General features: G+C 43.5%; 1 protein-coding gene across 3 annotated transcripts in view; it reads left to right on the forward strand.

The window, feature by feature from the left end:
* Positions 1-13,775, forward strand: part of ces2b (carboxylesterase 2b) — a 74,520-nt gene that overhangs the window by 38,715 nt on the left and 22,030 nt on the right. For all 3 annotated transcript variants that reach the window (XM_084169147.1, XM_084169149.1, XM_084169148.1), the window contains 8 exons: positions 1,022-1,099; positions 1,195-1,342; positions 1,522-1,668; positions 1,794-1,863; positions 9,835-10,014; positions 10,652-10,852; positions 11,081-11,219; positions 12,808-12,941. In XM_084169147.1, coding sequence (XP_084025273.1) covers positions 1,022-1,099; positions 1,195-1,342; positions 1,522-1,668; positions 1,794-1,863; positions 9,835-10,014; positions 10,652-10,852; positions 11,081-11,219; positions 12,808-12,941 — 1,097 coding nt within the window. The remainder of the gene's footprint in view (positions 1-1,021; positions 1,100-1,194; positions 1,343-1,521; positions 1,669-1,793; positions 1,864-9,834; positions 10,015-10,651; positions 10,853-11,080; positions 11,220-12,807; positions 12,942-13,775) is intronic.

The following is a 13,775-nucleotide window of genomic DNA, read 5'->3' on the forward strand; positions in this document are numbered from 1 at the left end:
CGTCCAATCGGCCTCACAACCGCAGACCACATGTAACCACGCCAGCCTAGGACCTCGATATCCGGCTTCTTCACCTGCGGGATCGTCTGAGACCAGCCACCCGGACAGCTGATGAAACTGTGGGTTTGCACAACCGAAGAATTCCCGCCAAACTGTCAGAAATCATCTCAGGGAAGCTCATCGGCGTGCTCGTCGTCCTCACCAGGTTCTTGACCTGAATGCAGTTCGGCGTCATATCCGACTTCAGTGGGAAAATGCTCACCTTCGATGGCCACTGGCACTATGGAGAAGTGTGCTCTTCACGGATGAATCCCAGTTTCAACTGTACAGGGCAGATGGTATGGCGTCGTGTGGGTGAGCAGTTTGCTGATGTCAACATTGTGAACAGAGTGTCCCATGGTGGCGGTGGGGTTATGGTATGAGCAGGCATAAACTACGGACAACGAACACAATTGGTATCTGTGACCAACAGATGCATATCTGTATTCTCAGTCATGTGAAATCCATAGATTAGGGCCTAATGAATTTATTTAAATTGACAGATTTCCTCATATGAACTGTAACTCAGTCAAATCTTTGAAATTGTTCCATGTTGCGTTTATATTTTTGTTCAGTGCATTTTGACTCCGGTTTAGACACATCGCTTGCGCAACCCACATTTTCCCTCAAATTTTCCATTTACACCATTGCATGATTTATGCATCAAGCGTATGTACCGTATTAAGATCATACTGGCCATTGAATCGGATCATTTTCAGTGGCGCAACTGGTATGTACGTTATCAAGCAGGTGGTCACATGTGTTCGCGAGGCAGAGGACCCTAGTTCAAGGCAAGTTGAGGGAGGAAGCAAAGCTGCTAAGCTAGAACAGTGAAGTTAGGATTCCACCCATGATTAAAATTCCCCTTTAACATACTATTGCCAAAATGAGTGAATTTAATATAATGTAAGGCTTTATACTCCTCTTTAAATAGTGAAAAGACTGGATTTTAGACAAGTAATAATGTGTTTTCTTCCCATAGTTATTTGCTCCTCCAGGTTGGGAGAATGGAGTGGACCGGGTGAAGGTCATGCCCATTATGGCCATGTTCTACCCTGATGTGAGGCAAAAGCACACCATCACTCAGATGATATTGTCTAACTACTGATTACAATACATGCTGTGGCTACACTGAATGGTTGTTGTCTCCTTCAGCCCAAGGATCAGTGGATAACTGAGCTGATAGCAGATGAATACCTGGGAACCTCTGGAAATCGGGTGAAAAACCGTGATGGGTTCACTGAGCTGGTTGGTGACATTATGTTTACCATTCCTGCCCTTCAAACAGCAAACTTCCACAGAGGTAAGAGCACTATTTTAGGGCCAATAGAGTTCAGCATTAGGACTGGTATATCAGACACTAGACCTACTTCAGAGGTTTTCTCACAAAGCAATCACATTCTGAGGTCTTTGTACAGAATTCAAGTTTATTTCCAGAGAGGCCAATTCACCTTAATGTTACTGTCTTATCCCACACAACAGATGCAGGTGTGCCTGTGTACCTGTATGAGTTCCAGCAAACTCCCAGCATGCTTAAGAAGATGAGGCCGAGTTTTGTTGGGTCTGACCACGGAGATGAGCTTATGTTTGTTTTTGGATACTGCTTCACATCACATGTTATAATGGATGGTAAAGGAATAAACCTCAACCTTGAATCTATCGTACTACATGTCATCAATCCAGTTCCCCAACTTCTCCATAAATACTGTATATCATACAAGCACTCACCACCAACTACTCACTCTTTTTCTCAGGTTGTACAGAGGAAGATGAACAACTAAGCAGAATCATGATGAGTTACTGGGGTAACTTTGCTCGTACAGGGTAAGGAACTGTTCTTCATCAGTTTCCAGAACATACAGTGGCGGTATAAGTAGAAATGTAAGGAAAACAATTGGGTCTCCACACATTGTTATTGGATTTTCAACATTGCAGAACCAATTTAGTTTTTTGAAACTTCAGTTTATAATTTAAATGTAGAAAAGAAGGACTCAATTATTAGCATCCAATAATACTTGGTTATGCAGCCTTTGGCCAAGATTACTGCTGACAAACACAGTGGCGTCAGTTCAGCTAAACCTGGGTATGGCAAAGTAGGGTGTGGGGGAAGTTGTAGACCACTGACTGCATTTCTACACAATTTAAAAACTGTAAAATGCTATTTGGAGAAAAGCAAAAGCAAACAATGACCGCAGTGTAACGTATACTCAGGGAGTGAGGAAACAGGTGCAGAAGGTGAGTTTAATAATAAGAAACATGACAATAATCAAAACAGGAGTAGCATACTGAACGTAAACAAAACCAATACTGCCTGAAGACTGAGGCTACTGAGGGCTAAATAAAGGGAGAGTAAACAGGGTGATGATGAAGTCCAGGTGTGTGTAAGATTTCACCCTAAAATTGCATCTTTCTAATAAAGGATTGCATGCATCTGTCATCGCATTTGCAGACTAATGTAAGATAGGCTACTATACCTAATGTGATGAGTAGATTGCATAGTCATAATTTAGGATGATTAATATAACTCAATCACAGTAAGTAAAACAGACATTTCTGAATGCATGTAGTGTATGTATGTACAGTGGGGGAAAAAAGTATTTAGTCAGCCACCAATTGTGCAAGTTCTCCCACTTAAAAAGATGAGAGAGGCCTGTAATTTTCATCATAGGTACACGTCAACTATGACAGACAAATTGAGAAAAAAAAATCCAGAAAATCACATTGTAGGATTTTTAATGAATGTATTTGCAAATTATGGTGGAAAATAAGTATTTGGTCACCTACAAACAAGCAACATTTCTGGCTCTCACAGACCTGTAACTTCTTCTTTAAGAGGATCCTCTGTCCTCCACTCGTTACCTGTATTAATGGCACCTGTTTGAACTTGTTATCAGTATAAAAGACACCTGTCCACAACCTCAAACAGTCACACTCCAAACTCCACTATGGCCAAGACCAAAGAGCTGTCAAAGGACACCAGAAACAAAATTGTAGACCTGCACCAGGCTGGGAAGACTGAATCTGCAATAGGTAAGCAGCTTGGTTTGAAGAAATCAACTGTGGGAGCAATTATTAGGAAATGGAAGACATACAAGACCACTGATAATCTCCCTCGATCTGGGGCTCCACGCAAGATCTCACCCCGTGGGGTCAAAATGATCACAAGAACGGTGAGCAAAAATCCCAGAACCACACGGGGGGACCTATTGAAAACCTGCATAGAGCTGGGACCAAAGTAACAAAGCCTACCATCAGTAACACACTACGCCGCCAGGGACTCAAATCCTGCAGTGCCAGACGTGTCCCCCTGCTTAAGCCAGTACATGTCCAGGCCCGTCTGAAGTTTGCTAGAGTGTATTTGGATGATCCAGAAGAGGATTGGGAGAATGTCATATGGTCAGATGAAACCAAAATAGAACTTTTTGGTAAAAACTCAACTCGTCGTGTTTGGAGGACAAAGAATGCTGAGTTGCATCCAAAGAACACCATTCCTACTGTGAAGCATGGGGGTGGAAACATCATGCTTTGGGGCTGTTTTTCTGCAAAGGGACCAGGACGACTGTTCCGTGTAAAGGAAAGAATGAATGGGGCCATGTATCGTGAGATTTTGAGTGAAAACCTCCTTCCATCAGCAAGGGCATTGAAGATGAAACGTGGCTGGGTCTTTCAGCATGACAATGATCCCAAACACACCGCCCGGGCAACGAAGGAGTGGCTTTGTAAGAAGCATTTCAAGGTCCTGGAGTGGCCTAGCCAGTCTCCAGATCTCAACCCCATAGAAAATCTTTGGAGGGAGTTGAAAGTCCGTGTTGCCCAGCGACAGCCCCAAAACATCACTGCTCTAGAGGAGAGCTGCATGGAGGAATGGGCCAAAATACCAGCAACAGTGTGTGAAAACCTTGTGAAGACTTACAGAAAACGTTTGACCTGTGTCATTGCCAACAAAGGGTATATCAAAGTATTGAGAAACTTTTATTATTGACCAAATACTTATTTTCCACCATAATTAGCAAATAAATTCATTAAAAATCCTACAATGTGATTTTCTGGATTTCTTTTGTCTCATTTTGTCTGTCATCGTTGACGTGTACCTATGATGAAAATTACAGGCCTCTCTCATCTTTTTAAGTGGGAGAACTTGCACAATTGGTGGCTGACTAAAAAAGTTTTTTTCCCCACTGTATGTACTGACATGTATGTGTAACTGATAGATGCGCGTGCGCACACACACACACTACATGTTAATGTTTTTAAATGTATATAAATTGCAATGTCTTTTGTGTGTAATGTCTTTTTTGTTATGTGTCGGACCCCAGTAAGACTATCTGTCGCCATTGGCGTCGGCTAATGGGGATCCTAATAAATCAAATAAAATGCCTGTGCGAGTAGTGGCATAGAGTAGGCCTAATCAGGGGTGTCATGCACCCCAAAAATCTAAGGTGGCACAAAGTATGTGAGGATGGCTGGGGGGGTGGTCCGGAGGGGGGCTTGGAGAATTTGGACAATTTAGCATTTTTCAAACACCTGATGCACCCTTTTCCTGCAATCTAGAGCCATAATCATTATGCTTAATTCTATGACAAAAAATATATAATTTTTCAAGCTGTTGATTGTGGCATGTGGAATGTTGTCCCACTCCTCTTCAATGGCTGTGAGAACATGCTGGATATTGGCGGGAACTGGAAAACGCTGTCGTACACATCGATCCAGAGCATACCAAACATGCTCAATGGGTGACATGTCTGGTGAGTATGCAGGCCATGGAAGAACTGGGACATTTTCAGTTTCCAAGAATTCAGTACAGATCCTTGCGACATGGGGCTGTGCATTATCATGTTAAAACATAAGGTGATGGCACGACAATGGGCCTCAGGATCTCGTCACGGTATCTCTGTGCATTCAAATTGCCATCGATAAAATGCAATTGTGTTCGTTGTCCATAGCTTATGCCTGCCCATACCAAATCCCCACCGCCACTATAGGGCACTCTGTTCACAACATTGACATCAGCAAACCGCTTGCCCACACGACACCATACATGTGGTCTGCGGTTGTGAGGCCGGTTGGACGTACTGCCAAATGATCTAAAACGACATTGGAGGCGGCTTATGGTAGAAATTAACATTACATTCTCTGGCCACAGCTCTGGTGGACATTCCTGCAGTCAGCATTCCAATTGCACGCTCCCTCAAAACTTGAGACATCTGTGGCATTGTGTTATGTGGCAAAACTGCACATTTTAGAGTGGCCTTTTATTGTCCCCAGCACAAGGAGCACCTGTGTAATGATCACGCTGTTTAATCAGCTTATTGATATGCCACACCTGTTAGTTGGATGGATTATCTTGGCAAAGGAGAAATGCTCACTAACAGGAATGTAAACAAATTTGTGTACCAAATTTGAGAGAAATAAGCTTTTTGTGCGTATGGAACATTTCTGGGATTTTTACATGTTGCATTTATATTTTTGTTCAGTATAAATATGCTTCTCTGCATCTCTGCTAAAATCTGGGTAAAAGATTGAAAGGAATGTGAGCGTTATTTAGTACATTTAGTAATTGCTTGCTTTTCTAAAGTCCACCAACCTTGCCAGCAGGCATGCCAACTAAGATTGTTAGACATGCTAGCTACTCTAACTTAATTGATAGCCTGAAATGGCTTCTTGGTAGTTAGTTATGAGGTTGGGAGATTGGGAACCTAACTTGGCTAGCTAAAGCCAACTTGTAGTATTACAAACAAAACACTTTTATTTTATTTTTACAGGACACGTTTAAGGGACATGTGGGCATGATGCCTCTGGGCCTAAAAATCTGATATGTTTGTTCTCCTTTCTTTGCACGAGAAATGTTTACTTTTATAAACACATTTCATGCAATTCTACTACACTTTATATGACTGGAGGCGTGAGAAACATCCCCTAGAGTCGAAGTCTGCATCCTCGTGGAAATTAAATTAGCATAATAATGAAAATCTCCATAAATTTGCATGGGCTCAATCCACTGCATCCGCCGATGTCAGCCTTCAGCATCTGCGATGGTGTTTTTTGTGTTCTACGGGAGTTGAGAATTTTGGTAACTAGAGACAGATTACAGTATTTTCTTTGTCTTCTCTTTTCAGTGACAGCCATTTGCTTTCTAAACTATGTTTTTATTACGATTTTATTTTAAATATTGCGATATCCCTAGGTATATTTAACTGCTTTTCCCTGACCGCTGCAATTCAACAATGAGCTATTTATTTGGTAGGCTATTTGCTGCACGCTGCCCAAATTGCACACTTAAAACAATCCACAGCTAATATTTTATTTTGAATGATTTTATTTATGTATAGGCACGAGTAATTATATAGCAAATTTTGGCTAAATTAATTTAATTTACTTTCAATTGACTTTTGGACGCGCAGCCTATGCCGACATCAATGTGAAAGTAACGGTGCATAAAACAGCTGGCGGGAGGATTACAAGGCCGAGTTCAAATTCCTTAAGCAATCGGCGCACTGCCTAAACTGCTGACCGGCGAAGCAAACTGTCTGGCACTGTCTCTAATCTCTGCTTTCTTAAAGTGAGAGAAAGGCACACAGCTGGCAGCTTCTCTCCGAGTGATTCTCCGCATTGTCCTAAATTCAGCTAAACAATAGGTTAAAAAAACGTTGCATTTTAATCGGGATTAGAATGATTTTAGGCTACTTTTTTGTAGCCTACTTTGACATTTTTGGTCTTGATCTAGGGCAACAGCCATACCCTGCCATGGTGGACATTTATATATTTCTTAATTCCATTCTTTTACTTTTTTAGATTCCTGTGTATTGTTGTGTATTGTTAGATATTACTGCACTGTTGGAGCTAGGAATACAAGCATTTCGCTACCCCAGCAATACAATCTGCTAAATATGTTTACATCACCAATAACATTTGATTTGACCTTTCTAATGGAAGTTTGGCCTACTCTTCAGCTGCATACTGCACCAGGTGTTTCAGGGAGGTTTGTTAATGCCACCAGGTGGCACCAGGGAGGTTTGATAATGCTGTTGTGTTGCTTTGCTGCCTCTGGTACTGGGGGCCTTGAACGTGTGCAAGGCATCATGAAATCAGCAGATTATCAAGGTGTATTGGAGTCCAATGTTCAACCCAGTGTCCACAAAACTGGGACTCGGTTAAAAGTTGTGGGTCTTCCAGCAGGACAAGGACCCCAGACATTTAAAAAGGTATCCAGGAATGGTTCAAGAAGAAACGCTAGACTGTTCAAATCAAATCAAATCAAATGTTATTGGCCACATGCGCCGAATACAACAGGTGTAGACATTACAGTGAAATGCTTACTTACAGCCCTTAACCAACAATGCATGTATTTTTAATAAAAAAAGTAAAATAAAACAACAAAAAAGTGTTGAGAAAAAAAGAGCAGAAGTTAAATAAAATAACAGTAGGGAGGCTATATATACAGGGGGGTACCGGTGCAGAGTCAATATGCGGGGGCACCGGTTAGTTGAGGTAGTTGAGGTAATATGTACATTTAGGTAGAGTTAAAGTGACTATGCATAAATAATTAACAGAGTAGCAGCAGCGTAAAAAGATGGGGTGGGGGTGGGGGGGGGGGGCAGTGCAAATAGTTCGGGTAGCCATGATTAGCTGTTCAGGAGTCTTATGGCTTGGGGGGTAGAAGCAGTTGAGAAGTCTTTTGGGCCTAGACTTGGCACTCCGGTACCGCTTGCCGTGCGGTAGCAGAGAGAACAGTCTATGACTAGGGTGGCTGGAATCTTTGACAATTTTGAGGGCCTTCCTCTGACACCGCCTGGTATAGAGGTCCTGGATGGCAGGAAGCTTGGCCCCAGTGATGTACTGGGCCGTACGCACTACCCTCTGTAGTGCCTTGCGGTTGGAGGCCGAGCAGTTGCCATACCAGGCGGTGATGCAACCAGTTACGATGCTCTCGATGGTGCAGCTGTATAATTTTTTGAGGATCTGTGGACCCATGCCAAATCTTTTCAGTCTCCTGAGGGGGAATAGGCTTTGTCGTGCCCTCTTCACGACTGTCTTGGTGTGTTTGGACCATGATAGTTCGTTGGTGATGTGGACACCAAGGAACTTGAAGCTCTCAACCTGTTCCACTACAGCCCCGTCGATGAAAATTGGGGTGTGCTCAGTCCTCTTTTTTTTCCTGTAGTCCACAATCATCTCCTTTGTCTTGGTCACGTTGAGGGAGAGGTTGTTATCCTGGCACCACACGGCCAGGTCTCTGACCTCCTCCCTATAGGCTGTCTCATCGTTGTCGGTGATCAGGCCTACCACTGTTGTGTCGTCGGCAAACTTAATGATGGTGTTGGAATCGTGCCTGGCCATGCAGTCATGGGTAAACAGGGAGTACAGGAGGGGACTGAGCACGCACCCCTGAGGGGCCCCCGTGTTGAGGATCAGTGTGGCAGATGTGTTGTTACCTACCCTTACCACCTGGGGGCGGCCCGTCAGGAAGTCCAGGATCCAGTTGCAGAGGGAGGTGTTTAGTCCCAGGATCCTTAGCTTAGTGATGAGCTTTGAGGGTACTATGGTGTTGAATGCTGAGCTGTAGTCAATGAATAGCATTCTCACGTAGGTGTTCCTGGTATTACAGATTCAGTCAGGGACATGTTGAAAATGTCAGTGAAGACACTTGCCAGTTGGTCAGCACATGCTCGGAGTACACGTCCTGGTAATCCGTCTGGCCCTGCGGCCTTGTGAATGTTGACCTGCTTAAAAGTCTTACTCACATTGGCTACGGAGAGCGTGATTACATAGTCATCCGGAACAGCTGGTGCTCTCATGCATGCTTCAGTGTTGCTTGCCTCGAAGCGAGCATAGAAGTGGTTTAGCTCGTCTGGAAGTCTTGTGTCACTGGGCAGCTCGCAGCTGTGCTTCCCTTTGTAGTCTGTAATAGTTTTCAAGCCCTGCCACATCCGACGAGTGTCAGAGCCGGTGTAGTACGATTAGTCCTGTAATGACTCTTTGCCTGTTTGATGGTTCGTCGGAGGGCATAGCGGGATTTCTTATAAGCATCCGGGTTAGAGTCCTGCTCCTTGAAAGCGGCAGCTCTACCCTTTAGCTCAGTGCGGATGTTGCCTGTAATCCATGGCTTCTGGTTGGGGTATGTACGTACGGTCACTGTGGGGACGACGTCATCGATGCACTTATTGATGAAGCCAGTGACTGATGTGGTGTACTCCTCAGTGCTATCTGAAGAATCCCGGAACATGTTCCAGTCTGTGCTAGCAAAACAGTCCTGTAGCTTAGCATCTGCGTCATGTTCTGGAATGGCCAGCGCTGAGTCCAGATTTGAATCCCATCGAAAACCTATGGCGAGATCTGAAAACATAAGTTGGTGGAGGGTACCCCTGAAACATTGCAGAATTGGAGCAGTTTGCAGCTGAAGAATGGGCCAAACTTCCATTAGAAAGGTGCAGCAAGCTCATTGATAGCTACAAGAAGTGTTTGTCAGCAGTTATCCTGGCCTAAGGCTGAGCAACCAAATATTAGCTCTTCTTTCTTTTCTAAATGAAAATTGTAAACTTAAGTTTCAAAAAACAAAATTGATTCTACAATGTTAAAAATCCAATAGCAATGTGTAGAGACCAAATGTTTTTTGTTGTTGTTGTTTTTTTCAACTTATTTTAGAAGAAATAGGGAATTATTTAAGAAAAGTGTAAGGGTGCCAATATATATTTGCCACCACTGTATCTGTAGAACAAAATTAATATGTAGGAACAGAGTATTGTTTACAATTGTGTGTGTGTGTGTGTTTGTGTGTGTGTGTGTGTGTGTGTGTAGGTCTCCTAACGGGGCTGGCCTGGTTCAGTGGCCACAGTACGGACCAGAAGGAGATTACCTGGGGATTGGGCTGGAGCAGGTACCTGGTCAACACCTGAAGAGGGACCGCTTCACCTTCCTGACACAGACTGTTCCTGAGAAACTGCATTTGGGTCGAGAGAAGATGGAGCAAAGTGATCTGTAGGGTGCCATTATTTTATTTATGGTTCATTTATATCAGGGAGACATGGGACGACTGAGTAACATTCCTTCTTTGTGAATTAGAGTTTTGAGCAGTCTGACTTTGCGTCGGATGCCATTTCATCCAATTCTTCCTCTTCATCTGATTCGTAATCGCACCGATATAATTTATGTGTGGGGAAAAACTTCAAGGTGTCAAGAGCTGGGGAATTTGTTTCAGACACGGGTGTACTCCTTTTAGTCCCTCTTATTACTCCTGATCCAAACAGATACAATTTCTATTACTGGAATGAATAACTTGATTGACGAAATTCCTTGAGTTAAAACAGTGACTACTTGACTTACTTGACTTAATCCTCTTGGTCTCATTAGGATCTTAGGGCGTCCACCAGGGCTCTTAAGCCTACTCTTTTCAACCGAAGGGCTTTTTTTCTTGTGGAGTGGAGCATCTCTAGTTGTTTTATGGCCTTCCCTGCTTTCTCTGTCCTTGTAATTGCAGCCCAATTCCTGCTTTGTTATATTTGTTGTGTGTTTTCTGAATGTGAATGTATTTGCCTCTGTCCTTGCCTCCGACCTTCAGTCGTTTTCCTTATTCAGAGTTCTTGTAAAGCAATGTCAACTGTGGATTTCTCCGCAGGCCAAAAACAGGGCCGGTGGTCCAGACCAAACTGGGGGGTCTGAGAGGGCAGTATGTGAGTGTAAAGGGGAAGGAGATGGTGGTGCAGGCCTACCTGGGCGTGCCGTTTGCCAAACCACCTGTTGGCCCCCTGAGATTGACCCCGCCTCAGCCTGTGGAGGGATGGGAGAGAGTGAGGGACGCCACCCAGCAGCCTCTCATGTAAGATCAGCAAGGTCATGAACAAACAATTCATCTCAAGGAAGTTCTTGGTTGGTTGAATAAGGGTTAGATCAACAATCAGTAAATAATTAGATAAATCAACAAATTAAGCACAGTCAATGTACACAGTGAGGCAAGCAGAATGTGCAAAGCACTACCTGGCTCACACAATGTGCACAAAGAGACCTGGTGAAACTTGGACATTAAAAGGTGTTTCATGTTTTACAGGTGTCTTCAAGACGGACAGCTCACAGTAGACCTTGCGTCCAATTGGTCAATCAAAGTGGAAATCCCAGCAGTGTCAGAAGACTGTCTTTATCTCAACATATACACCCCGGCTAAACCTGCTGAGAATACCAAGCTTCCTGTAAGTTTAATAGCAGACACGGCCTCCCGAGTGGCACAGCAGTCTAAGGCACTGCATCGCAGTGCTACAGGCGTCACTACAGATCTGGGTTCGATCCCGGGCTGTGTCGCAGCCGACTGTGACCGGGAGACCCATGAGGCAGCCTACAATTGGCCCTGCGTTGTCTGGGTTAGGAGAAGGTTTGGCTGGCTGGAATGTCCTTGTCCCATTGTGCTCTAGCGACTCCTTGTGGCGGTCGGGCGCATGCACGCTGACTTCGGTTGCCAGCTGTACAGTGTTTCCTCTGACCCATTGGTGCGTCTGGCTTCCGGGTTAAGTGAGTAGTGTGTCAAGAAGCAGTGCGGCTTGGTGGGGTCGTGTTTCGGAGGACGCATGGCTCTCGTCCATCGCCTCTCCCAAGTCAGTACGGGAGTTGCAGCGATGGGACAAGACTGTTACTACCAATATAATGAAAAATAGGTAAAAAGTACCAAATAATAAAGTTTAATAGCAGACACACACAGATTATAACGTTGTGTTATTGAGTCTTGGTCCAGGGGACCCAAAGAGGTACACAATTTTGTTCTAGCCAAGCACTAACACACTGGATTCAACTAGGCCAGAGATGGGCAACTTTGATGGGGCTGGGGGCCACAAAAAATCAGAACTCATCATGAGGGGCCGCAGTGGCTCGGGGGTCTGCATACCCTCATCCATACATTTACATTTACATTTAAGTCATTTAGCAGACGCTCTTATCCAGAGCGACTTACAGTTAGTGCATACATTACTTTTTATTTATTTATTTTTTTCATACCCCCCGTGGGAATCGAACCCACAACCCTGGCGTTGCAATCGCCATGCTCTACAAACTGATCCAGTGCTAGCGTTTTGGGGCCCTAAGCGAAAGTTTGTTGGGGGGCCCCCTCCATCTTGCTTAGCAAAATATTTTAGCGGCCCCCCTCTTGACAGCGGAGAGAAGATTTAGCAATTTTATAACTAATTTCATGCAATTCAACTCATTTTGCCATGAGGCGGAGAGAAAAATTAGCAGTTATACAGCTAATTTCCTTCAATTCTACACACTTTGCCATAGGGTGGAGAGAAATGTTTGTAGTTTTGAATATGCTATCTGAGTGAGGGTGACTAACAAAATCAATGGGGGCAACCCGGTTGGTAATTCAACCATGATTGCTACAAGTTTAGATAGCTGACATGGGCTAATTGATTGACTGTCAGTCAATCAATCAAATGTATTTATAAAGCCCTTTTTTACATCAGCAGATGTCACAAAGTGCTTATACAGAAACCCAGCCTAAAACCCCCAAAAGCAAGCAATGCAGATGTAGAAGTCAGTGACTGACCTAACAAGAGAAAAACTGCTGATGCACAACAGAATTTCGAAATTGCACCTTGTGTATTCTGCTATTCTAACTCTTAACAGTAAGTTTAGACCAGACTGAGTTCCTAAAAAAACAAAAACAAATTGGTTTGTTTTTGGAAATTGATGCGCAGGCCTACAAAAGGTAGGCCACTAATCAATGAATCATCAATCACTCCGGTACACTGTGAGTTCAGATGATCAGCATGTATTGCTTGTGTTTCTCAGGTCATGGTTTGGATCCATGGTGGAGGATTCGTCATGGGCTCTGCATCAACATATGATGGTTCTGCTTTGGCTGCCTACCAGGATGTGGTTGTGGTGCTGATCCAATACCGTTTGGGACTGCTGGGGTTCTTCAGGTAAGACTAGAACCACTACTGAACCACACACAATTGGAACCAACTTTTCTGCAGCCGTCAGTGACAATTGACAAGGTTTATGGCGAACAGCCGTCAGTGACAAGCATTCGCCATAAACCTTATAATTATTTATTTTTTGTATGTATTTTTTTCTTCTTCTTACAATACAAAAATATACACTACCGTTCAAAAGTTTGGGGTCACCTAGAAATGTCCTTGTTTTCGAAAGAAAAGCAATTTTTTTGTCAGTTGAAGTCGGAAGTTTACATACACTTAGGTTGGAGTCATTAAAACTCGTTTTTCAACCACTCCACAAATTTCTTATTAACAAACTATAGTTTTGGCAAGTCGGTAAGGACATCTACTTTGTGCATGACAAAGGTAATTTTTCCAACAATTGTTTACAGACATATTATTTCACTTATAATTCACTGTATCACAATTCCAGTGGGTCTGAAGTTTACATACACTAAGTTCACTGTGCCTTTAAACAGCTTGGAAAATTCCAGAAGATGATGTCATGGCTTTAGAAGCTTCTGATAGGCTAATTGATATCATTTGAGTCAATTGGAGGTGTACCTATGGATGTATTTCAAGGCCTACCTTCAAACTCAATGCCTCTTTGCTTGACATCATGGGAAAATCAAAAGAAATCAGTCAAGACCTCAGAAAAGAAATTGTAGACCTCCACAAGTCTGGTTCATCCTTGGGAGCAATTTCCAAACGCCTGAAGGTACCACGTTCATCTGTACAAACAATAGTATGCAAGTATAAACACCATGGGACCAAGCAGCCGTAATACCGCTCAGGAAAGAGACGCGTTATGTCTCCTAG

Source organism: Coregonus lavaretus (assembly GCF_964263955.1).
Source record: "Coregonus lavaretus genome assembly, chromosome: 9".
NCBI lineage: Eukaryota > Metazoa > Chordata > Actinopteri > Salmoniformes > Salmonidae > Coregonus > Coregonus lavaretus.